Source organism: Orcinus orca, chromosome 1 (assembly GCF_937001465.1).
Source record: "Orcinus orca chromosome 1, mOrcOrc1.1, whole genome shotgun sequence".
NCBI classification, from domain to species: Eukaryota; Metazoa; Chordata; class Mammalia; order Artiodactyla; family Delphinidae; genus Orcinus; species Orcinus orca.
The window spans coordinates 115,841,102-115,867,599 of NC_064559.1; the positions used below are offsets into that span (position 1 = coordinate 115,841,102).

At 39.2% G+C, this 26,498-nt stretch overlaps 1 protein-coding gene and 1 long non-coding RNA gene across 6 annotated transcripts in view; one reads left to right on the forward strand and one right to left on the reverse strand.

Moving 5' to 3' along the window:
* The window catches only part of LOC117202764 (uncharacterized), a 38,362-nt gene extending 30,549 nt beyond the window's left edge, over window positions 1-7,813 (reverse strand). Inside the window, exons 1-2 of the long non-coding RNA XR_004485206.2 lie at window positions 7,542-7,813; window positions 5,924-6,086 (exon numbers count right to left, since the gene is read on the reverse strand). This is a non-coding gene — a long non-coding RNA (uncharacterized LOC117202764). The remainder of the gene's footprint in view (window positions 1-5,923; window positions 6,087-7,541) is intronic.
* Window positions 1-26,315, forward strand: SLC16A4 (solute carrier family 16 member 4). Of its 5 annotated transcripts, none has more exons than XM_004263166.4 (9): window positions 1-376; window positions 1,585-1,703; window positions 5,960-6,092; window positions 6,818-6,961; window positions 7,139-7,300; window positions 8,577-9,092; window positions 11,002-11,213; window positions 12,288-12,381; window positions 21,830-26,315. In XM_004263166.4, the coding sequence occupies exons 2-9, from the start codon at window positions 1,617-1,619 to the stop codon at window positions 21,988-21,990; spliced, it is 1,509 nt and encodes a 502-aa protein (XP_004263214.1). In that variant the 5' UTR covers window positions 1-376; window positions 1,585-1,616; the 3' UTR covers window positions 21,991-26,315. The 5 variants fall into 5 exon arrangements, with proteins under 5 accessions (XP_004263214.1, XP_033290854.1, XP_049553219.1 ...); XM_033434963.2 differs by having other exon boundaries at window positions 25,790-26,315; XM_049697262.1 differs by lacking the exon at window positions 8,577-9,092.
* Window positions 26,316-26,498: the final 183 nt, after the last annotated feature.

Genomic DNA, 26,498 nt, shown 5'->3' on the forward strand with positions numbered 1-26,498 from the left:
TGATTTTGGTTTGCTAACATAGGCCAACTTGGCATTAGAGCCACCTTAGTGCGACGGCCTCCAGGTTTAATCAGCAACAGTTACCCAAAGGATTTTCTACTTGGTTTACTCTGATGCTTGCTTTTGGGTGGAGGGAGGGCCTAGGATGATGTCAAATTACAGTCTTTCCTCCTCCCCTCAGAGAGTAAAGTCCACTGGCAGGAGTGCCTAAATTGGCTCTAACCCTGGGCTCTCACAATGCTTGCTTGTTTTCACAGGGCAGAAGAATGAAACGCCTTAGAAAAAGAGCAACATTCTGGAAAATTGTATAGTTTCTTTTTCTTCCCAGATTGTCTCAAGTCTGTGGAGGATTCCCTTGCTACACACCACATCAAAGGTAGGATGAAAATGGGACTGTGTGTTGGGGTTGGTCCTCTATAGTGTTTTGAACAACCGGCATCTCTCCCTGCGCGGCCTGCTCACCAGACAGACGGCCATACCACACGCCGTGCCGGCAGATTCTCCTTCCCAGGAAGAAAGAGCCTGCCTGCCTACCTGCCGGTGGCAAATAAAGAATACCGCCCTCTCTCTCAGAGTATCTACATTTTCTCTTTGCTTTTCCTCTCTCTATATATTTATTTTACTGAACCACTTTTGAGAAGGTAGCAGACTCTATGACACTTCACTCCTGAGCTTCTTAGCACACGCCTCCTAAGAACAAGCACATTCTTCGGCAGAACCACGAGACCACCATCACCCCTAAGAGATCTAACCTGGTCTGCTATACAGTCCTCATTCCAATTTCCCCAACGCAGCTCCTGAAGTCCTTTCCAACTTTTTTCTGGCCTGGGATCCATTCGAGGAACATGTTGTTGTCATGTCTATTTAGTCCATTAGAATATTTTCATTTTAGCAAGTGCTGTGAAAGGGAATTTCCAAACCTGAAGTTCCCCATCCCTTTTTTATTTCTCTAAAGTCAAGAGCTTACCCAGAGGATGGTGCACAGTTTGCCCTAGGATTTGGTTTGCAGACCTGAGAGGAGAATAGTGCAAGGAATGGCCACTCCACAATCAGTGAGGTCAGGCTTTGCGATCAACTCCTTTGCTATTCCTGCCTGAAGTGAACTGAGTGGTCATCTTTCAGAGGCCGTTCAAACTGGTGGAAGAGAGATTTATGTGGTGGCTTTGATGTCCCTCACATCACAGCCTTTTGTTATCTTTTTCTCATTTCTCCCATGGTTCTGCCTGGATCATGATTATGAATAAACGAGGATAAGGGGACAGTCTAGTCGGGCAGACTTTATATGTAACTAAGGACATACTCCAAGAGAACTGTCAGCTCCCTGTGGACTTCCAGGGGAAGCCAGGCAGCAGACCTCCACAAAAATCCCCCAAATGGTACAAAGCCCTGCTTGTATTTTTGAGGTTGAGATCAGAGAGTCTATAAACTCCAGAGAGTCTGTAAACTTTAGAAATGAGGAGAAATCATCTAGTTTCAGAGGTGGGCTGAAAAAAAATTACAGTACAAGTGGTTTTATACCACAGAGGAAATAAAAGTTAAGATCATTTTGTCAACTGAGTCAACTCTGTCTTGGATTCGTCACAGGAATTTTCTGCATTTAAAACAAACGAAGCATCATGCTGAAGAGGGAGGGGAAGGTCCGACCCTACACGAAAACCCTGGATGGAGGTTGGGGATGGATGGTTGTGTTTCATTTCTTCCTGGTAAGAATTTACTTTCCCCTTTGCTACTGCCTGAAAGAAGGCTCCCTGAGAAAGGCTCAGAGCAGACTAAGATCACTTATGAAATCGTTGACATTTGAATGGAAAGGGGGTTAGAGCAAGGCCAGGAACTGCCAATGAACCCAAGAGAAAGTTGAAAATGTCCTCCTTGAGTGAAAGCAGAAGCATTCCATCCTGTCTCCCACCCCTCCTTAAACCTACAGAGTGCTCCAGTTACCATCAGCAGCTCTGCCCTCGCTGCATGGCAATTAGGATTTGGGGACAATCGTACATTTAACCATCCCATAAGTAGCACTGGAAACCACTAAAAAGTGCTTTTGCAGGGGTGGGTGGGGAGGGGGTTCCCCAGCTCAGCCCAGCATAGACGTAACCCTGCTGGAAGCATCCTCCGTCTCTCCTAGGGGGCAGGGACTTTTCTTCTGTTCTGCCTGCTGTCCACTTCCCAACCCATCCCCGCCAACCGTAACTTATGCTAGAGTTAGGCCCAATGTATATTTCTGACATGTCTGGAAAGGGAGAGAATGATGTGGATTCTGAAACTGGAGGCTGATTTTTCTCCTTCATCCATAAGCAGCTGGACTCCGCACTCTGTTTTTTAATTAACTTCTTTCCTTCCTCCTCCCAGAAGCTCTTGGGGTCGTTATGTGAGGCAGTGGTGATGTGACTCAGCATGCTTATTCTGATGGGACTGGTGAATCCCATCACAGCTATATCCCAAACCACCCTGAGAATGGCACCAGCTCCCCAATTCCTCTTAAGTGTTCCCAAGTAAGTTAACTTTGAGATGTATTCACAAAGACACCCTTCCCTCCTGATCCTCCTCCCCAGCCCAGCCCTACAGTAAGAAGCTCCCAGGGAAGGGAGTGCAGGTCCTGGTGACTACTAACTACCCTGAAGCCCACAATGTGGAAATACCACACCTCCTCCCTTATGACAGAGAAGGGGAAAGGAGGGCAAGAAGTCCTCAGCCAGGATATACATAATACAAAACTCCGAACCACAGGACTATTTGTTAAACATTAGCTTCATTACCAAAGAATGTGGAATCTTTTTTTTCCTCCCAGAAGTGTTACTAAAAAGGAAACTAAGGACACCCTAGGTCTGAGAGCCTTCCTGTGACTGGGCCACCTCCCCACATCACAGGCTTTGCAGACCTGGCATTGTTGGTGAGGATCTCTAATTCTCCCACCTTTCTCCCCAATAACTCCTTTTCCTGTATTATCCTCTGAGGATAGGAAGTTATTTGATCAATTTAGTTGCTGGTAAGAAAAGCTGTCTAACAACCAGATTAATAAACAATGTCCCACTCTTTTGGGTGTGATGCTACTTATAAAAGCACACACACAAAAAAAACATTTTGGGTCCTCAAAATGTTAACAGTTAACTCAGGCCAATCACCCACAGTGGTAATGTGGGTACTTAAGATGACAATGCTTTTGTGTCTGCATAAGTTACAAGTCTACTTTTCTATAATAGATGAGCTCCCGAAAAGATGAGTGAAAAACCCAATAACAACATGTTCTTCAGGAGCTCTCTACTTTTTTTAAAAAAATGACTCATATTCTAACTTACCATACTTTATAACTACATATTTGCATGATTGTTTTCTGTATTCAGCCTGTGTCCCAGGACTGAATGTTCCATGAGCACAGGGGCCAAGTCTGTTTGCTCACCACTGTAAGCCCTAGTAAATAGCCTGGAACACAGTAGGCACTCAATATATACCTGTTGACAGATGGGAGGATGGATGGATGGATGACGGGGTAAGCCCATGTACAGTGTCTGATGTGGACTCTGGAACAGGACTGAAACCCATCAACCTTGGTCCAAAACACGAGATGAAATAGTATAATATAGATTTATCTAGTCTGCTTAGTTAACTAAGGGAATATCTGGACCTTGGGGAAAAGATTTTTAATAGCTCTGAGTCAAAACAGAAACAAAGTTGGAAGGTTACAAGTTCAGGGAGGGAGGCAGGGTGGCTAAAAAGGCTATGTCCTTGGCCTTCTTGATATACACAGTGGTAGGCACAGACCCAGTTATTAGAGACAAGTCATATCCACTTACAGCTGCTATGCCCAGACACCAGGGAAAGACCAGAGAGGAAAGGTACTAAATTGGGGGGACCAGTAGCTAGCCAAACTCAGATGGCTAAGGACATAGAGGCCAGCATCGTGTAGATGCCAGCACAGAACCCATGTCCACAGAAAAAGAGGAAGGGTAATTTTACAGAATGATGCCTCATTGTCACATTCCCTGCTCATGAGAGGAGGCAATCACCGCCCTGTATTTTAAACTGAAAGAAACAAGTCTGGGTCATTTAAGGTTCATGTATATTCTCTAGCCTCATTTCCTGATAGGGGTGTGTTTAAGGCACGTTATGATTACAAAGTGCTTGATAAAACGCTTTTTCCATTTTTGAATATATAGCCCTGGTGTCCATAGCATTGTTCACTCTAAATAAGGAAAGTCTTGTAGCTTCTATCAAATCAGAATGGGAAAAAGTACATTAAGGGACTTCCTCCTCACCACCCCATCTTTTGCAACCTTGGAGCACCACCACTGATTCCTAGTCCCTTATTCCAAACAAGAAATAATACTTGTCTGAAGTAAGAGTCTAGCAGAGAGGTTGGAGGGGAAGGCCTTGGTTATTTTATTCAGTAGGTAGAGGCTGAGGGAAGGAGGTTCCTAAGTGGAGGTAGGTCTCTGATTTGGGTGAGTGGGTGGATGGTACTAATCAAGAGAAATGAAAAGGAAGAGTAGGCATGGGATAAGAGAAAGATGAGTTTAGTTTTGGATAAGTTAACCTGAGTTAGAAAGATATGGTAGACATTAATATGAGTCTCGAGCTCTTGGGAGAGCAGAATGGTTACACAAGATAACAAAAACATAGTTAATAGTTTGAGTATTAAGTGCTAAGTATTACTTTACCAGAATTTTCTCAGTCTTCACAGTACTATGAGCTAGGTGACATTTACTTTTCCTCTACTTTATAAAAGAGGAAGCTTAACTTCCGTAGTTTGCCCAAGGTCACACCCCTAATAGGAAGCAGAGCCAGGATTCTGGCCGAGGCAGGCTGACTGCAGATGGAACACAGTATTCACAACTACACCATGAGTTCAAGGGTGGTAATTAAAACCTTGAGACTGAATGGTTGTCTATGGGGCAGGTATAAAGTGAGATGACTGCAGAACCACAGGGGGAAATATTCACCAGGTGAACAGAGAAAGAATCAGTGAAAAGGAACCCAGGATCTGTGGTCCTTCCACAATGCATAGCCAGCTTGACAGCAGAGAAAGTGGCCTTGAAACACCAAGGCCACTGAAAAAAAGGAAAGGAAAGGGGCCACTAAGAAGCCCCTGGAGACAAGAGTGAGTACATGTGGCTCCTGGGCTTTGACTGACTGCAGAGCCTGGCTAGGCCTCCCTTCTAGTTCCCCTCAGACCCTTGCTCCTCACTGCCCCCCTTCTAATCAGAATTCCAAGAAACAAATGCTGGTACTCCACTGAAAGAAAACCTGACCTCAAAAGAGGAGCTCCGCCTAGTGGAAGGAATGAGGGTGGTGCGGGCAAAAGGGTTAGATGGGACAGAAAAAAAGGGTGGGGGCACATGACCCAACCGTAAGGTGACCATACATCCTCATTACCCTTGCTGTCCAGGCATCAATTAATAGCACTACTTTTCACTCTCAAAGAGCTTCAACTGGGTGATAAATTATTATGGTTGCCGTATTTATATACCAGGTGAGGGAGGGTACTCAGCTCAAAAGCAGAGTTAAAGCAAAGCTAACCTAAGAACTGACAGAACAATTCTTTTGGATCAACACACATCTCTCACAAAGGTAACTGGAATTAGCTGTTTTTAACAGATGCTACTGTAACAGGATGGTATAGTGGTTGGTCTGGAGTCAGTCTATCTGGGTTCAAGTCTTAGCTCCAGCATCCCCAACTTGAGCAACTTTTAAGCTAAATCTCAATTTTCTGAATTTCTAATACAATATTGACACACCTATTCCATGCCTTTGTAATGAGAATTAAATGAGATGCCTTCATGTAAAGTGATTAGACACTCTAAGTGGACAACCCGCCCCTAAAATTTAAAATGTTACAAAGAGGAACTGGCAAAGAAACTGGTAAAATACAGGTTACACAGAGAATCAGAGCCTCCAGCAGTTCCAACCTCCCCTGTAATGGCTTACTCACCACCTGACTTGGACTCTTTGGTCTGCTTTGATTTAGGTAAATGTATTCGTGATGGGGATGACCAAGACTTTTGCAATTTTCTTTGTGGTTTTTCAAGAAGAATTTGAAGGCACCGCAGAGCAAACTGGTTGGATTGGATCCATCATGTCATCGCTTCGTTTTTCTGCAGGTATAAAGCCATCAATAAGCTTGCTGTCCAAGGAAAAGGACCACCAAAGGGCAATTCCAAGAAGACTCACCTGTCAGTCAATCAAGACTGAAGCTTTGCTAAAACTCAGGTTCATTTATCAACATGTAAAGCTGAGAAAAGGACTTGCAGTGTTTAGCCTCCGCTTGACTTGGAAAAACTAGACAAATTAGTGCTTAAACAAAGAAAGGTGAAGAATCCAACTATTTAATTCCATGATTCAATTTTCATGCCTTGTTTCTTTCAACAGTGTCTTAATATAGGTCCAGTGAGCCAGTCTCTCAACTGGAATGTCGACCATAAAGCTCTGACCATAAAGCTCTAAAAGACAGAACCAATTCCTCTTCCTTTAGTTCTAGTTGGAGCTAGAACATGGTGTAGATAAATAATTGAACTTTGTTCTAGTCATAGGTCACTAGAGGCAACCTTTTTTTGCAGAGGTTTCATAATGTATTTTCAGCAAGCTTCCTTTCCAAACCTGCTTATTTACAATTTTTTCTTTAAAACAAACAAAAATCAACAAAACTTCTTCCTAAAAGCAAAATAGTGTGGGGCTGGGAATATTAAGAAACTCAATACAGACACCTTTTTGAAGGATACACAAATGTAGAGTCCTCTTATTTCCCTTCAGTTGCCCATTTAAACTGCACACCAGAAGACAAGGGATGCCAGAGCACATTTAACTAGCATTTGTTTCTTTTCCCAAGGTCCCCTAGTTGCTGTTACTTGTGACATAATTGGAGAGAAAACTGCCTCCATTCTTGGGGCTTTCCTTGTTACTGGTGGATATCTGATCAGCAGCTGGGCTACAAGCATTCCCTTTCTTTGTGTGACTATGGGATTTTTACCTGGTGAGTCCATTGTAAAAGTTAAGACTTAAAAAAAAAAATGGAACCAGGAACCTTCCCTTTTACTCTCCATGAGTTCAAAAGACCTACTTATATTATCTCAGGTCCAGGAGAATATCTTGTCCAGTACCAAGCCACTTAATGTGAAAGTGATTCCAAGCTATTATGTTTTTCTTTTAGGTTTGGGTTCTGCTTTCTTGTACCAAGTCGCTGCTGTGGTCACTACCAAATACTTCAAAAAACGATTAGCTCTTTCTACAGCTATTGCCCGTTCAGGGATGGGACTGACATTTCTGTTAGCGCCTTTTACAAAAGTTCTGATAGATCTATATGACTGGACAGGTGAGTCATTCTAAGTTTCTGAACCATCAACTCTGTAAGATTTAATGTTGAGCCCTCTCTATGATGACTACAGAGGAAGTGAGCATGATTCTAAAGTAAAGTATTCTTCCTTGGAGAATATATGGCAAAAGAGACTCTGAACTACTTGCAGGCTTTGCCCGCCATGCAGGCAACTCAGAGTTCACCATAGAGTTCAAGTCTGAGGGGAGGGAGGGCAATCTATGCGGCTGGGGAAACACACCTTTGCAGGGAAAGTGGTACTCCTGCGGAAACAAGGATCCTCTACTCAAAGCATTCTCTTCAAATTTTCTCTTTAAGAAAAAAATCTGCATTTAAAAAAGTCTCCTCCATCAGATTCACTAAAATAGACGGAAAAAAACTGAGTGAAAAGAGGATTATGTTCCTTAATACTTAATCTTTTATATACTGTCAACTATAAATTTTCACGAATAAAAACCATTCACTCCACAATTTTCTTCATACCTGAGATAAAACATTTGGATTAAAATAACCTCAAAGTATTGGGGGAAAAAATCTATGTATATGTACATATATGTGAATATATAAGCCTATTCCTATCTACAGAGCAGTTTTGTTGAACTTTTCCTTTCCTGATTAAAAAAACCACCAGTAGTCTCATGGTGAACAAGACCAGCTGACAAATCCATAAGACAGGATAGCAGAACCTACAGCTAATTCTATCTCTAGAAGCAACACACCCAAGTCACAGCTTTGGTCAGGACATGCTGAAGTCAAGCAACTACTCAGCTTCAAAGGCAACACTGGCATGTCTTCTTTCTAGGACATTTAAAACATCACGGGATGACAGGCTATCTCCTCTTCTAAGGCAGTTTCCAAATGATTCCCGTTACCTAATTCTGTATTTTCTGTACCTAAATCTACACCCTCCCTTCAGGATATTTAAAACACACTGTAATTTTCTAACATTTGAAATGACTTCCCCCCACCCCAAACCATTTTTTTCCTTTAGCACAAATAACTCTCCTTCCATGCCCCCTAGTGGCACAGCTTTCCCCTTTTCTATCTGCAAGGACTCCGTTTTCACAAGGATACAGCAGTGTGTATGGCTAACAGTTAAGTCAATGGATTTAAATGCTTTCAGCTAAATACAAGGACAAAGCAGTGTTTTCAGGAATTACTGCACTATGACTTAATATTTAGTGGTGGGGCCTCTTCTGAGCCTAAGCATACAGAGTATTGTGAAATGAGAGAGGTAATTTTTAGCTTAACTTCTCAATGTCTCTCTCCTGTTTAGGTGCCCTTATATTATTTGGAGCAATCACATTGCATTTGGTGCCTTCTAGTATGCTCTTGAGACCCACCCATATCAAAAGCGAGAGCAATTCCGATATTAAAGATAAAAGTAGCAGTTTTTCTGCAAGTGGTCCAGAGGCAGCATGTGGGACAGAAACATCATGCCGCAATGAGATACAAGAGTCTGCCATCAGGGACAATACTATGCAGGATGGACAACCTGGTATAAGTTTAACAGTCTCACAAAATCAAAATGAAGAGTGCAACAATGAACCTAACAGGAACAGACTCTTCCAAAAAACTAATGAAGAAAGTTATGGGAATAAGACTATTTCGTGGAGCTGCAAACAAAAACTTTTTGATTTTTCTCTTCTTAAGAATCCTTTTTTCTACATATTTACGTGGTCTTTTCTCCTCAGTCAGTTGGCATATTTCATCCCTACCTTTCACCTGGTAGCCAGAGCCAAAACACTGGGGATTAATATCATGGACGCCTCCTACCTCGTTTCTGTAGCTGGTAAGAAAGTCTACTTCAACCTCACCCTCAAAAGGAGAAATGAACTTAATTTCACAAAAATTTATTAAATTTAATTTTTAAAAAGCTTAAGAATAATATTTTTTTTTAAAAAAGAGTTGTGGGAAGGCCAGAAAAGCAAGTTTTTTGAGGCTGGTGGGAGCAGCAGGACTTTCCCTCCAACCTGTCACTGCATCTTGCACACAGGCTCTTCCCTACCAGACAGCGGACCCCAAAGCAAGTCTTATTTTCATATGTCAGTATCTAAGTATTTGTTGGATACCGAACTTTAGAAAGCTGGTGCTCAGTGACAACAGCCATTTTAGCAAGCAAAAACAATCCTAGGTAGGCTGTACAGTGCAGTGGTTGAAAGGATTGGTTCTGGAGCTAGACTTTCCAGGTTCAAGTTTTTGCAGTGTATGACAGTGTGACCTTGGGCAAGATACTTGCCTTCTCTGTGTCTCAATTTCCTTGTAATATATGAATAATAGCATCTACTCTCAGAAGGTTATTAGGATTAAGCAAGTAATGCATGTAGAGTTCAGAATAGTACATGAACTACTGTAAGCATTCAATGATGTTCTAGTAGTATTTGTAGCTAAGAATTTTTCCCCCTTTAACTCAAAGTAAGAGGATAAGACAAATAAGCATACTAAGGCTAGTCATTAATGGGTAGGCTGACATTTAGAATGAAAAAAAAATCATTTTAGTTGAGTACTTATAAAAATGTATGGAAACAGAATGCTTGATCTAGAAGATATGGATTCTTTCAACTGACAAAATAGGGAGTCTAAAAAAATGAAAATGAATGAAATGGAACTGGTTTGCTCTATCTGGAAATTCTCAGTAGCTCAACATTAACTTTTCTCTTGCTAATTTCTGGAAAAGCCTATTTACCAAGCCCTTGCAAAACTGACTGCACCCCATTTCCAACTGCTTCAGTCAAATAAAACTTGTGTACACAAGAAAAAGATACATAGCTAAACTGACTTTTTTTCCACTAAAGTGTCTGGTAGTATCAATTTAGATCAGATTAGGGCTTTACAGCAGGACCAAAGAACATAATAAAGTTTCAATATGTATCCTAGGAAATAACTGTAAAAATATAGAGATGGCAGTATGAATTTTTAATTCCTTTTTGTGGAGCAATTTATGTTTGAACCATAGGAGAATTTTAAGTATAAAACAATTGCAGCTCATGCTCCTCTTGGTGAAAGTCTCTTTCAGTATTTAACTGCTACAGTAACATATAATAGGATAAAGGATAAGAATGTTCTGTTATCATAAAACTAAGTGAAAAATGTTATTCTTAAATTTTATTCAAGTTACACCATAGTTCCAGTGTTCCAAGAGATGATCTCCCATTTCCAGACTTTCTACATATTTTCAAGTTAAACATAATAGCCTTTGGAGAAGGACTTAATTACCAAAACCTCATACAATTATGAGTCTCAACATCTGTTTTTTTTCTTCACCATAAGACTTTATTATTTATACTCCAGTCGTCCACCATATGATTTCCCCAGGACACTAACCTGTGGGTTTACTAATCCTCAAGAAATCTCACTTCCTCATCACTTCAAGGGAGGCCTACTGAGCCCAGCGTTCTCTATAACCTGGTATTCCCAGTTTGGTGGTATGAGTTTCCCAAACACAGTGAGAAAAAATACCTGGTGAGTCCTCTACCCAACTCTGAAGGAGTCTTTCTGGTATTTTATTGATGTGTCTGGAATAGGTAAGTAAATGACAGAATCTATTGATAGACAAATGGAACCGTTTTTTTTTCTCTTATGTCCCAGCCTCAGGATGAAGTCATATTACTTAGGAAAAGATGCCTTATGCATTTACAGTTTTCAAAGGGGCTAGGAAAATGGAATTAGGATTTCATAAGACCTTTTCAATATTGTTCCAGGTATCATTGAGACAGTCAGTCAGATTATCTCCGGATGGGTTGCTGATCAAAACTGGATAAAGAAGTATCATTACCACAAGTCTTACCTCATCCTCTGCGGCATCACTAACCTGCTTGCTCCTTTTGCCACCACATTTCCACTACTTATGACCTATACCATCTTCTTTGCCATTTTCTCCGGTGGTTACCTGGCATTGATACTTCCTGTACTGGTGAGTAGACGTACTCATTAATGTTCTTACACCATTTAGTAAAAGTGTTAACAATCACCTCCCCAAAAGAGAAAACATATTTTGTATTCATTTTATAATTAAAAACATACTCAGAAACCTTGTAGCTATATCTTATCCAGCTATTCATCTCACCTTGGGGGGGTGGGGCCGGGGTGGGGGGTGAGAGGACTATCCCCCCATGGGACGTGGGACAGGAAAGAAGAGCAAAATAGGGATCAGAAGGATTCCATTTTGCTTATCAGTCTCCCAGGTTAGACTTCTGTTCACTTCTTTCCTTCAGGTCCAGACATTTCTTTGGTTCTAAGACACATCTTGGAAGAGTTCCTTAAAAGAAAAAAGGGCTTCCTGACCAGCACTGGCTTCTCTTTTGTAGAGAGAAGTTCTGTATACTTTAATAAGGACATTGTGTTTTTAACTCCTCTCCATCTTTACCCCAAATTGACATAAAGTCCTAGACCTGAACGGAACTGAGTTATACAAATACTTCTGGGTTTTTCTTGGAACCCCATGGGTTCTTAGAACTAGGCCCCCAGTGTGCTGCAACAGAATCCCCCGGAATCTTCTGACCTGATATCAATATTAGCATAAGTGCTGCAGGATCTTATATGAGGCTTAAGCAAAAATCAAACTTTCTAAAGCTGAAATCAACTCCTGTGATATCTGATTTCTTATAAACCAATGGTTGGTATTCAGCCATAGGTGGATTCAGTAATACCACTGTCAGCTCCAACTGTAAATACCATTTCCTAACAGAGAAAAGCAGTGAGGTTCAGGGGAAAAAAGTATCCCTGAACCAATTAAAAGATTTTTAAAAAGAAACAAAAACCAACGTTCCTTACTAATAAAATGAAAACACTGTCTGCCTACTGAAATTACTATTCCCTATCTGCCTCAGCTCTTTCATAATATCAGGGTAAAATGCCATCCAAATCACCTCAGAAGTCAACTGTTCACAGTTTCAGATGACATACACAGTATTTGCCCCTCTGTAAGCAAAGGTCTCCACAGAATTTCACCCTCAATATGGCTAACATTGGATTCTAATCCCTGCAGGTTGATCTGTCTGGGAATTCTATGGTACACAGGTTCTTGGGGCTTGCCAGTTTCTTTGCTGGGATGGCTGTCCTTTCTGGACCACCTTTAGCAGGTAACAGCTTACCCACATTCTGAGTAAACTTGAAAAGCAATGAAACAAAATGCTGATCCATGATTAATGGTAACATGTAATGACGTTATCAGGTTAAAAGAAACTGATGATTATCTCTGCTGTTCCTATACCAACGCTCACAACTCCATCACTAATCCAGGAGAATCTCAGGGTTAATTCAACAGATGTGCACTAGGCAGATTCTTACATTCTCTTGGGAGTCTTAGAGCAGGGATTGTGTGTATATCTACTTCTCTGGGGAGACAATCCAGAGTTTTATCAGATGCCCAAAGACCTATGATGGTTAAAAACAAAAACAAACAAAAGCTGTCTTGGATTAAGGCCAGAATCTGTGGAGAGGATATGTGGGGCCACTGGAGAACATTAAATACAAGTAGAGTAAAACTTGGGGGAGTTCTGTTTTTAAGTCAACTTTAAGACTGAAGCATTGTTTTACATTCACTTTTTACCTATTGGGACATTTTGTGCTTGCTGAACATTTAATCTAAGACTATTAAAAGACTGCCTACTCACACAAATTTCTTTAGGAAACAGACTTAAGCTTTAGTATCTTACACTATAGGTTCTCAATATAGTTGAATTACAAATTAGTACAGCATTTCCAATCATCCACAAAAAGGAATTCAGCCTAAAACTTACTTCTGCTTCCCTCAGTCCTGAAGACAGAAAAAGGGTCTGATCTTGTCCCACTATCATTTTTTTTAAACTAAGTTTTATAATGACATTAGATTTACACCTCTATGAACTTAAGACTTAAAGGCAAATATCAAAAGTATAAAAACTTAATAAAAGAAATTATTACTGAAGGTAAAACAATGTATCACTATCTGAGTTTCAATTTAGGTATACCTATCTAAAGGAAAAAATTACACAAATACACAACTAAGTCCTTATTTGCATTTATGAACACACCTCTTCCCATGAGCTCTAACTCAGCCAATACTTCGTAACTGGAAAACAGGCTAGAATTTTATAGCCCAGAATTGTTATACAGGGAGTGGTAAAAGACCAAGCACCAGAGGTGGCTAGCAGAGCTACTCTATGGCTAGTATCCAGGTCAGTGAAATACAGAGTTCAAATACAGTTCGCTGATGAATTTTTTTCAATTTTGACCCTTCTTCACTGGCTGTCCTAATGATGCCTTGGAACTTTTCAAGCCTATTAGGCCAAAAGTGTAGGGAAGTAACAAATACCAGGGCACAGAATATCTTATTCAAATGATGAAGGCAAATAACAAAACTACAACATGTTTAGAGATAAATGTTTTTGTATACATTTAAAAATATTTAAAGAGTTCAATGTATGAGAAGACAAAGCAAGTTCTGTGAGGAGTATTACTTAAAAGGAAAAAGCTATAGATGTATGTGTGGGTCTTGAAACCAATTTGTTGGTCATGATCTTTAAAATTTTTTTTTTTTAATAAAAAAGGACCACGAGCAGATTAGAAATCAGAGTGCATCACTTTATTGTGAAATTTATTTCACACGCACACACACCTATGTAACAGAAAACATATGTGATGTAAAACACATTTCTTACTATTAGTGAGTCAAAAAAAAAAAAGTTACAAGCCTTTTATTACCCAATGTCCATGATACCCTAGCACTGTATGTGAGGATAAAGACAGAGCTCATGGTAGAATTTTTACCTGCTAACTCTGAAAATGTTATTTAGGCAATCATAAATTTTTTAAGTTCTACAAAAAAGTCAAAGGAAGTGATAAGGCTATTGCTGAAAGCTTAGCTCAGAGTATCTTAAACAAGATTATGATAATAATATATAATTCAGTTAAGTTTCCTGCTCTGTACCACGGTTTCTCATTGACTACAATGTAGTGCTAGGCTTCTTGCTGAAGGGAGACTTCGGGAGAGCCCTTGCTGTAGGTCCTTGCTCTGTGAAGTGACAAGAGGGTTTTACAAAGGCCATTAGATTTGTTCCTAACTTCTGACTCCAGCAGCAACTACTAAAGAACATCAGAAATACTGAGTTACAGATCCACTCAACCCTCAACTGGTACAGGCAAGTTACGTTACTGTCTTTAGCTTTAACTAAATCAAAAGGCTTACTGGTTATAAAATATTAAATTCTAAACCAAACTTAGATCTTCCGAACTGTATGAGATCCTCATTTTTTACTTACCTAGACTTGTTATTACCAAATTACAAAAGGTGAAATTCCTATAAAAGATTACAGGCATTTAAAATAAGGAATCTAGCAAACAGTAAAATGTTTCACAATAATCCTCAGTCAAAAGACTAGTTAAAAATGGTACATGAATAATAATTTTCTCCTTCCTGTATGGAAATAAAAAAGAAAAACAAGTTAGTTCTATACAGCATATTTTAAAAATTCAAGGAAAGGGGAATATAAAGCATAGGAAACCCAAGGAATCATATAACCGAGATTTTTTAAAGTTACTTTTTTCTTTAAAAAAACGTAAATAGAGCATATGGGCAAGAAAATTATTTATACATCTTTTGTAATGGTGATTATGATAAATACAGTGGCAACAAAATTCTCCATCAGATCTTGGTTAAAATTGACAGGCATTGAAATAAATAATAGTTTAAAAATTATCCCCCCCCACTCCCCACAAACGACCACCCTGCCCGCTCCACCCCACAGCTCTCCCTATTCTTGCCAATACTCAACAACAAATTCAATTTTAGTTAATAATATGGCCTGCTTCAGACTGGACCAGTTTCGGGGTTTTTCTAGTTTCCTGACCTAGGTGGTCAGTAGACCCAAGGGTAGACCAAATGTCACTGTTCATCTAAACCCAAATGCTGTTTTTTGCTGGTAGATGGCATCCAGAACTATACACTGACACCAAGATGGAAGCCTTGGAAGGTTGTGGAAAAATAAAAAGTATTAATATTTTTAAAACTTAATATACATTTCTAATAGACCCCTGTTAACAAAAGTACACCTGCAGAAAGCAATCTAAATACAAAAATAGTGCCTTCGGCAAAAAAAACAAGTATACAGTCATATTCTCCCATGTACAAGACAGATATAAGTTACTTATGCTAAATTCCTAGTCCTGTACCTGAGGTATTTGACGTATGAGCTCAAAATGCTAAGGGCTCTTCAGTTTCATTTAAAAATAAAACCACTTGGGCTTCCCTGGTGGCACAGTGGTTGAGAGTCCGCCTGCCGATGCAGGGGACACGGGTTCGTGCCCCGGTCCGGGAAGATCCCACATGCCACGGAGCGGCTGGGCCCGTGAGCCATGGCCGCTGAGCCTGCGCGTCTGGAGCTTGTGCTCCGCAACGGGAGAGGCCACAACAGTGAGAGGCCCACGTACTGCAAACAAACAAACAAATAAATAAACAAATAAAAATAAAACCACCAACAGCCCATATCAGCTGCCTATAAAACAAAACCACCGAATGTAGTTCCTCTCTCTTCCACATACACCCCCCTTTCCCAACTAATCAGTGCATATATTATGCTAATATTTATTTTAATATAAAAAATTTAAATCACAAATCTCTGAAAACTCCCTTAAAATGCCATAAATAATTTTGTTTTTGTTTTCACCACCAAAAATTTATTTTCCATCCATACAGGTGATTTCCCTTATCCATTTAGCCCTCCCTCCTGCCCCTTCCCCTCTGATAACAACTACCCTATTCTCTGTATCTACATGTCTGTTTGGTTTGGTTTGTTCATTTATTTTGTTTTTGTTTGGTTCACAAATAATTATTTGATTGTAACTCAGTATTCATTCAATAATTATTAAGCAACTTATTAGCACAGAACTCTACTAGCTGCCACATGGACAAAGAGAAGACAAAATTATTTGTTCAATGTTCTTTCATACTTTATTGGATCATGGTATAGCATTCATTCTGTCAGCCACATACACTGCTCAACATTAGGACTTAGTCTAAAATGTCTAAAACTGAGAATTGTTAGAACCTGCATTCTTCTTCCACTTCATTAATTGAAAATTCGGTTGAGCCACAGTAACCCATGTCTCCATTTTCTTACCTTTAAATGAAGGCACCCTAAGCTTTGGTATAATAAAAATGACCTTAAAATATAGTAAAGCTTCACTCAATCAAGCAGATATTTCACAAAAATAATTTTTTTCAATAAATTCAAGGAGAGTTGTTTCTAATGCCAAATAACTATAAGTTGATTGTACTCCAGAATAAGCTAAAGGTAACTAGTTCCTAAAGAAGAAGTATATCTCTCTCTTGCTATTATTATTTTTTTTTATTTATTTATTTTTTTTCGGTACGCGGGCCTCTCACTGTTGTGGCCTCTCCCATTGCGGAGCACAGGCTCCGGACGCGCAGGCTCAGCGGCCATGGCTCACAGGCCCAGCCGCTCCGCGGCATGTAGGATCTTCCCGGACCGGGGCACGAACCCGCGTCCCCTGCATCGGCAGGCAGATTCTCAACCACTGCGCCACCAGGGAAGCCCTCTTGCTATTATTATTCAACCTCACAATTCATCAGAAACACCATGGAGCAAAACTGGTAATTTTGCATTAACTTTTTCCAAGTTTTTTTCTTTTTTATAAATTTATTTATGTAGTTTTATTTATTTTTGGCTGAGTGGGGTCTTCATTGCTGCACATGGGCTTTCTCTAGTTGCAGCAAGCAGGGGCTACTCTTAGTTGCAGTGCGTGGGTTTCTCATTCTCTTATTGCGGAGCATGGGCTCTGGGCACGCGGGCTTCAGTAGTTGTGGCAGGCGGGCACGGTAGTTGCGGCGCATGGGCTTAGTTGCTCCGCGGCATGAGGGATCTTCCAGGACCAGGGCTCGAACCCGTGTCCCCTGCATTGGCAGGCGGATTCTTAACCACTGCGCCACCAGGGAAGTCCTGCATTAACTCTCTATCTGCGTTTTTACAAGAAAAGACAATGGCTAAAATGGAAATTCATCCATCTAAGCTTGTCTCTCTGTCCCATGAACACAGACAAGTTCATCTCCTCATGAAATGACAGGTCATTTCCTATCTCTATTACATCCTCATTTCAGATACAATGTTAAACAGATATTCCACCCAGTCCTCACTCCACCTTTTATCAACCAGGCCCTCTAGAGTTTTATCAGTCATCTTGGCCTATCAGTTGAGAATTTCTCTACGGCCTGAAATTTTATTTGGAAAACAAACACACAAGCAACTCAACCTTTTGGTCTGCTATAAATCCATTTTGGAGACTGGGGATACGGGGGACAAGTGAGAAGGCAGAACAAAGTTCTCTGTCCTTTAAATCCTGAGAAATATATTATACCCTGAAGAGGCAAAAGGTAACAATGTAAATCATTTCTTTATCCAGTGGTTATTTTCCCCATAAGCAACAAAACCCACAGAATTTTACTTTGATACAGCATTCCTAGGATTAATGAATCCCTACAAAAGCATCAAACATAAATTCCAAATAGCTCTCTATTGTGGTTTAAAAAGGAGAGGGGGGAGGTAGTCCTTTCCTTGCAAGGCCAAGGAATCAAGTTTCAAAATCCTAACACAGACCACAATCCTCTTAATAAAACTTACAACACAGAGCCAATACTTATAGCAATACCAGTAAATCTTATGGCAAATTTCTATCATGAGGCCTTTAGAGAGCTCCTGTCTTAAAAGGCACTGAGGTTTACATTTGCTAAACCATGTTTCCCAAGATTTTTCCCTTCATGGCACATACAGGAAATATTTGTACAGCACACCCTAAGTGAAATGACAAGGCTGCTAACAGCCAGTGGGCAGCTCCAGTGACCCCAAGAATGTGAGAAGTTCATTGTCTCTGCACACCTTGGAAGTCTGCCACTATTCTACAGCCTAACAGCTAGAAGCTCTGGTTCAACACCGGCCAGTCACTTACAGAATCCTCAACAACTAATTTGAACTACCATCAAGGAACTTTGGAATTAAGGGCCTTCTAGGGGTATTTCAAATCTTAACAAGATGACCAGTAATAAACTTACAGTAGTAATCCTATTGAAAAGGATTCATAAATCAGCTAAAAATCAACTTCTGAGATATCAGATATGAATACTTTTTAGACGAGATGTTAAACTCATTTTTAAACGTGTATGGCTTAACCCATAAAATGATATAGAGTATCATTTTTAAAATGTTGACATTTAAAAAAATGAATTTAGATTCTATATTAAACATCAAACTTAAAAGATTATTCCAATCCCTTTTTTGTTGACTGTAAGAAAACTGGTTTGCAAAACTGTTTAAGGAAGCTGAGGCCTATCTTCTTAGTTGTTTTAAATTATCACAGGAAACATTATTAGATATTCCTACCCAGAACAAGGGTTACAGCTATAAAGAAGTAATTTGGACAACAACTTTATTGTATGTAAGAATCAACTGGGTGCCACCTAGGAGGAAGTACGCTTAGGAAGCCAATGAATTTGCACAATTAACATGCATCTTAAGTGAATCTGATGCAGGTAGTCTGGAGACACCAAGGAAATGCTTAGAGGGGACTTCAGCTTAGGAAGTCTGCACCAGTAGGCAGCGTACTCCTCAGAATGCTGGCTACATACAGTATTCCTTAGCATGGAGTGGAGGCTCAGATCCATTGCACGCTTTCCTGGACTGTGGCTAGTATTCTCTGCCACTCACAATGCTTTTGCTATGACCACAAAGAAACCCAGTCTTTTGAATGTCAACTTATGCGTGTATTTCCATTTGAAAATGATTAGAATGCAGTGGTTTCTGAACTACCAACAATAACCCTGAAACTGTTTAGGGTTGAAAGTGCATTTGTATACATCTATTTTGTGCTATTATAAAAAAAGTACAAAGACCTAATAAAATCAGATCAAATATACAGTCTTCTTTTTTTTTTTTTGGCTGCACCACGTGGCATGTAGGATCTTAGCTCCCTGACCAGGGATTGAACCCGCGTTCCGTGCAGTGGAAGTGAGGAGTCCTAACCACAGGACTGCCAGCCAATTCCCTATACAGTCTTATTTTACTTTCAATGGTGGGGAAAGGCTAATTATTCCAACCAAACAGAGATGTTTGGTTAAAGCAGCAAAGCTATGAATTTAACTTACCTAGTAGCCATTTAAATTTAAGCTTGATTATGAAGCTAATATTTTCATAGGACAATTAATTAATAATAGTACACTATAGTCCTGCATCTTACATTTCACCTCATATTTGCTATTATAAATAACATCTTAAAACTAAATACTCAACTGCACATTATTATCGTATGGAATGGCAATTAGATCTTAGAGACAGAATTTTAAAATATACTAATCTCTCAATAATCAAGCATGAATGGGAGAAACAGATTTAAAACAAATTATTTCATTAAACTTTGCATTGGTTATTCCCTGGCAGTCCAGTGGTTAGGACTCAGCGCTCTCACTGCCAGGGGCCCAGGTACAATCCCTGGTTGGGGAACTAAGATTCTGCAAGCTGTGCGACACGACATACATACATACATACATACATACATACATACATACATACATAAATAAAAACTTTGCATGGAAATACATGGAAACAGTTCTAAAGCATGCTAAGTAATTCCCTGCCCTGGTAAGAAAATACACTAAATATATCTTAATCTTTCACATTTCAGAAAAAACATTCTGACTTTAAATGTATGTGAAATGAAAGGCTTATAAGCAGTTTTCTCTTAAACTGTTTTAGTCCCTCCAGGATTTATAAAACAACTCAGTTTCACTATTTTTAGCTTTACCCTCCTGACCTTTTAGCAGCACTATCTACCTCCCTCTCCAAGAATTTGTAGTCTTTTCCTAGAGTGTTACTTCAAATACCCGTCTTACAATTCACAGGTTATATATAAACTGGTAAATTGCTATACTAAGGGACGAAGGCAAGAATGACAAAGGATAAGAGGGGGTGCTGCTGCTTTCCACAGTTCCTCCTTCATAGAAATTTCTAGAAAAACTGACAGATTGGTCAACCGTTTCTTAGATATCTAAAGGTTAATCAACATAATACAAAGACTTGTCCCAGTCGGTTTCACTATTTTGCTTAACTCCAAGAAACATTTAATTGAGGTCACTGATCAAACAGTAAAAGCAAGTTAAAGTTAGCTGAATTTAAATAAAACATTCCATTCATTCATTACATTAAGAAAAGGAAACAAAAAGCTAATGAAGCAAACAAAGAAAAATTGAAAGTCTCTATCAGAGCCAAGTGAGAGAATAAAAAGGAGAGGAGATAGAGACACACAATCAGACAAAAAAAAAAAAAAAAAAGGGTATACTCTACACATCCAGTGAGAAATCATGTTCCAAGACATAAGTGAAAATCAAAAGATACAATGTAAGCTCCATGCAGACAGATATTTTCATCCATTTTTGTCCATGGGTTTATCCCTAGTAACCAGAACTGTGCTGGCATTGAGTACCAAAATTTTTTGAATAAATGATCAGAATAACATCCTTGACTTAAGGTTTTTCAAGATTTTAAATATAAAAACTTATAAAAGCCATATTGTAAGTTTGCATCTACAAACATAATATGCATACAATAATCTAGAAAAGACTGTGACTCCCCGAGAGGTCCTGAGCCCTTTTTAGGGAGCCTGAGGTCAAAACCATTTTCATAATAATATTGAGACATTATTTGCCTTTCTCACAGGGTTGACTTTTGCAATAACGTATAAACATTGGTGCCTTGCACAAATATTCTTTGCCACCACAAACTCACACTTTTTAAAAAAAAAAGCGTTTCACCTAAGAAGTTCTAGTATGTGCCATTAGCCAAATGATTTTGAGGACCCTCCCAATTCTTGCTTTTAAAAGAGCACTTTGAGATTTCAGGGGGAATTATCGTCATTGTTTAACCCACTTGGCCAAGTAAGTCAGTTCCTTTTCATTTGTTCTCATAACCTCCTGAACCATCCATCCCCTCACAGCCTTTATCGCAGGTGTAATTTATGCGGTAATACCAAATCCCCACTAAACGATATGGTCTATGAGGGCAGGGACCATGTCTGTTTTGGCTCATTATCATATCCTCAACACCTAGCACGTTGCTGGGAACACAGTAAGAATTCAAATGTCTGTTCAGTGAAGGAAAAAAAGATAATAATCAGTTCTCACTTTTTTCTTTGGAAAATAGTAATTCACAATACTTTTCTTCATAAGAATAGTGGTCTTCTAATAAAATTCATTGTAAAATGAAATGGTACGTGTTCCTAATTTTCTCCAACTTCCATTACAAGACTGGAGATGGGCTCTGGGTTCACGATTACTTTTAACCCAACGTTTAAACCCCTAACTCAGATGGAATTGATTTAACTTCATCAATAGAAAATAAGACAGGTAAGCAGCTTGACTAACTTTCTAATGGATCACAATACAGACTAGTAAGTACAGGAGGCTCCTTCCTTCAAGGAACGGTTCATGGCTGGGAACTACTAATGGAAAGGTTTGCATCACTAACAGAAATCCTTCCTTCCGTATAGGCTGTTTATATGATTATACCCAGACATACACCGGCTCCTTCTACCTCTCGGGCATATGCTATCTCCTCTCTTCAGTTTCCCTTTTCTTTGTACCACTGGCTGAGAGATGGAAAAACAGTCTGACCAGAAAGAGAGAGGACTGCAATCAAGTGAGAGCTTAACAAAAGAAAGTCTAAACTAAAAGTCACTGGAAACAAAAGCATGGAAGAAAAGTACCCGCATTTGTAAACTAAGAAGGTGAACCACATAATTTTTTAAGGTTCCTTTTTGCTTTAGCACTCTGAAGAATGTCTAACTGGTGGTAAGAAAAGAGTAATAGCAACTTAAATTAAACTCTGTTAGTATTTAATCAAATAGGCTAAAATTTTAATCAGTTGAAGCAGTTACTTTAGATATTAAATGAAAATCAGAATGTACTGTAATAATAAATTAACCAAACTCTCAGCTGTGCCATGGTAATTCAGTCGCAAAAATATGTAAAGACAGAAAACCATTTTCCTTCATATAGAGCAGTATTTGTGTAAACAGAGTCATTGAACTCTGGAATGTGAATGAACATTGAAACATTGTTTAATGACTGGAAGAGTATACACCCCCCAAATAGTTTATCTTTGCTTCTTAACTAGAGGTAATCTTTGTTTTCTTTCATTATTTTGTTTCTTAAATTTTCTATAATAAACATGTATTGCTATGTAATAAAAAAATAAATAAGAACTGCTAAAAAAAGAAAAAACCCCACAAACAACAAACCTTTATTGCAAGATCATTTGAATAGTATTCCTACTCATCCAAACAATGGTACTTTTTCACTATATCTAATTATCTGGAATGTTCAAGCTAAATATCTAGACATATCTTCAGAACAAGTTTTATATGAAAGTTGAATAGGTGGCTCTTAACGGGAGATAAACCAAAAGATGTTTCTTAAATATGGAATAATTATGTTAACTAATTAATGTCACTTAGACTAAGCAACTACATGTGGATAGAGAGCTCTTCATTATCTGGGTGATTTTAAAAGGAAAAAAAGACCACCCTAGAGTTCTCTGCAATACCAACCTCCTCTAGAATCTCCTTCAGAATGGTCCTCAAGACTATTATTACTATTATTATTCCATCTTTCCATTCCTCTCTGCTTTGAAATATCTATTAATTCCCTATAGAGAAAAATCCTAAACTGAAAGCCTGGTTTTAGCTCCAAAATGCCACACCCTCTCACTCTCTACGTGTGCCTTTGTACAAGCTGTGCCACCAGTTACAATCCCAATGGCTTGCCATTCTCCACCAGGCACGGTCTCACTTATCCTTCACAATCTGACTCACCAAAAGCCTCTGGAAAACCTCCCCCAGCATTGTCATTCTCTCCTCTGTAATCTCATCTAACTTTTTTTTTAATTAATTAATTAATTTTTGGCTGCATTGGGTCTTCATTTCTGTGCGTGGGCTTTCTCTAGCTGTGGCAAGCGGGGGCCACTCTTCATAGCGGTGTGCGGGCCTCTCACTATCGAGGCCTCTCTTGGTACGGAGCACAAGCTCCAGACGCGCAGGCTCAGTAGTTGTGGCTCACGGGACTAGTTGCTCCGCGGCCTGTGGGATCCTCCCAGACCAGGGCTCGAACCCGTGTCTCCTGCATTAGCAGGCAGATTCTCAACCACTGCGCCACCAGGGAAGCCCTAACTTTTTTTTTTTTTATCTTTATTGGAGTATAATTGCTTCACAATGGTGTGTTAGTTTCTGCTCTATAACAAAGTGAATCAGTTATACATATACATATGTTCCCATATCTCTTCCCTCTTGCGTCTCCCTCCCTCCCACCCTCCCTATCCCACCCCTCCAGGCTGTCACAAAGCACCAAGCTGATCTCCCTGTGCTATGCGGCTGCTTCCCACTAGCTATCTCTTTTACGTTTGGTAGTGTATATATGTCCATGCCTCTCTCTCGCTTTGTCGCAGCTTACCCTTTCCCCATCTAACTTTTAACAGAGCACTATATATGAGCTGACATGTCAATCTTTTCCATCAGTCTGCAAGATCAACAAGATGGATCTATTTCCCAAGGGCCAGCACCAATTCTGGAACCAAATTAATCTGGGTTCAAATCTGGGTTATCTTAAAAACTGCAGTTGGTCCTATTTAAAATGTATAGGTTTTACACTTAAATGTAAATGTCTAACATTCTTTTTACATTTCAGATGTAAGACAATATGAATAGAGCAGAAACAGTACCGCCTCACACAAACAGCAAAAATAATAATAAATCCAAGCTCTGCTACCTGTTACTATGTAACCTCGTGAAAGTTAGCCTCTCTGAGTCCCAATTTCCTCCTCTGTAAAATGAGGATTCCACCAAGCTACCTCACAGCTATACTATGAGGATTAAATGAAAACATACTTGTACCAAGCAAAATACCCTTCATACACAGTAGCTGATAATTTCCTTTCTTCTTCTTTCTACATCAAAGCACAAGATTAAGAAAATCAATGATTTACTAGGAACCACTCTATCCGTCCCCCCTTCCCTCTTGAGCAATAACTGTTCTCAAAAGACGTTAACTACCTAGGGCAACTAGATTCTTTCCTCCTATGAAAGCAAACTATACATTTTAAGCAGAACCAACTACAGGGAGTTCCCTGGTGGCCTAGTGCTTAGCATTCAGGGCTTTCACTGCCATGGCCTGGGTTCAATCCCTGGTTGGGGAACTGAGATCCTGCAAGCCGCACGGCCAAAAAAAAAATAAATAAAATAACCCACAAAACAGTAAAAGTAGAACCAACTAAAGAACTCCAAGTTGAATTCTGATTTACAAAGGCTTTATGACTCTTACACAACAGGGCAGTTCTTCATCCTACTCCATGCTAACAGCCCCTCTAAACCTGGGCGGTGTGGATCAAGAAAGACTGACTCCCTAGACTACAGGAAGCTAAAGACTTCATAACTAATGTATTCACTATATTAACAATTAACTTTAAATGTTCCTATTCATTTACTCCTGCCCTTGAACAATATTATAAGATGTTAACACATTTCTAAGTAACCATAATCTAGAAATACTATCTCGGACAGATACAGGGTTTCAAGAAAAGCAAGAGTACACTGATTTTCTATCTCCTTCCCCCTCAAGATATCCCATGGGACAAAGAGGAAACAAAGAGGCTTAGCATGTGTTTGGAGAAGTAGGCTGGTGAAGAACTTTATTTCAACATCTAATACATACTAGTCACTGAGGCAGACACATTTTATATTTAATCTTAATTTAATATTCACAAACTTTGGAAGAAAATACTATGATGACTATTTTACAAATGAATAAACTTAAGGTCAAAGTAATTAAACACCCAGTAAGTAGAGGAGTCATAACTCAAACTCAAACTGACAAAAAACCCTACACTTTCCCCTTCAGACAACCCTGGCTTCTTAGCAGTGTCACAAGATTACGAAGCTAATTTAATTGTAAGCAGTTATCTTATAATAAATTTGTTCTAACTCAAATTGGCATAAACTTTTAATATCTAGATTGAAATGAAAATGAGGATGCAAATACCTAAGAACCAAAACAAACAAATTAAAGCCACAAAACACATCTGCTACAATGCAATAATAATGTAGTTGTTAAAGATAATGAACTTTTTTTAGGTCTTCCAATATTCACCAACCCTGACCAAAGAAGGTAATGCCTAAGTATGTGCCACTTATAATTCCTCAATACTAAAATATTAGTTGAAATGTTTATAAAGTATATAAAGTATTATCTATAAATATACATATTTAGTAGAGCATAACTTGAACATAAAAGTTCAATAATACTTTCTTCAGTTACTTGCTGAGATATTTAAAACTATTAAGATACCATTTCTTGCTGTTCTTACTCTAAGAAAATGTCATACCAACACTGTAAAAGGAATTTTCTATATACGTTGTTCATGAAATACTATTTCTGATACTAAAACTCTACCCACACAGAGCAACTAAGCCCATGTGCCCCAACTCCTGAGCCTGCTCTCTAGAGCCTGTGAGCCACAACTACTGAGCCCGCGCACCACAACTACTGAAGCCTGCACGCCTAGAGCCAGTGCTCCGCAACAACAGAAGCCACCACAATGAGAAGCCCACGCACAATGAAGAGTAGCCCCGGCTCGCGGCAACTAGAGAAAGCCTGCACGCAGCAATGAAGACCCAATACAGCCAAAAATAAATAAAATAAATAAATTTATAAATAAATAAAACTCCACCGTATAGTACTTTTAAGTTTTTAAAGTTCTTTCCCACCTATTACCTCATCAGCATCATGCCAATCCTATGAGGAAGATGGATAGATAGGTATTAATATTCCTGTCTTACACCTAAGGACAAAAGCAAATTAAGACCAAGTTATTGGCCTAAAGTTACAAAGCTAGTCCTAATGGAGCCAATTCTGAAAACTAATTAACAACGCTGATTAGATCACAGCCCCTGGCTTTTCTTCTTTAATGATTTTCTAAAAGTATAATAAAAGCAACAATTACTTAAATGGACTGAAATAATTTGTGATATTTTTCAAATAATCTAGGCATATTAACATATGTGATGCTATGTTTGTTTGCAAAAAATTAGCTCCTTAGCACATAAACTTGCCTAATTGTAAAACTGGCTTTTGCCATGAGAAAAAAAAAAAGCACACTGTGTATTAATA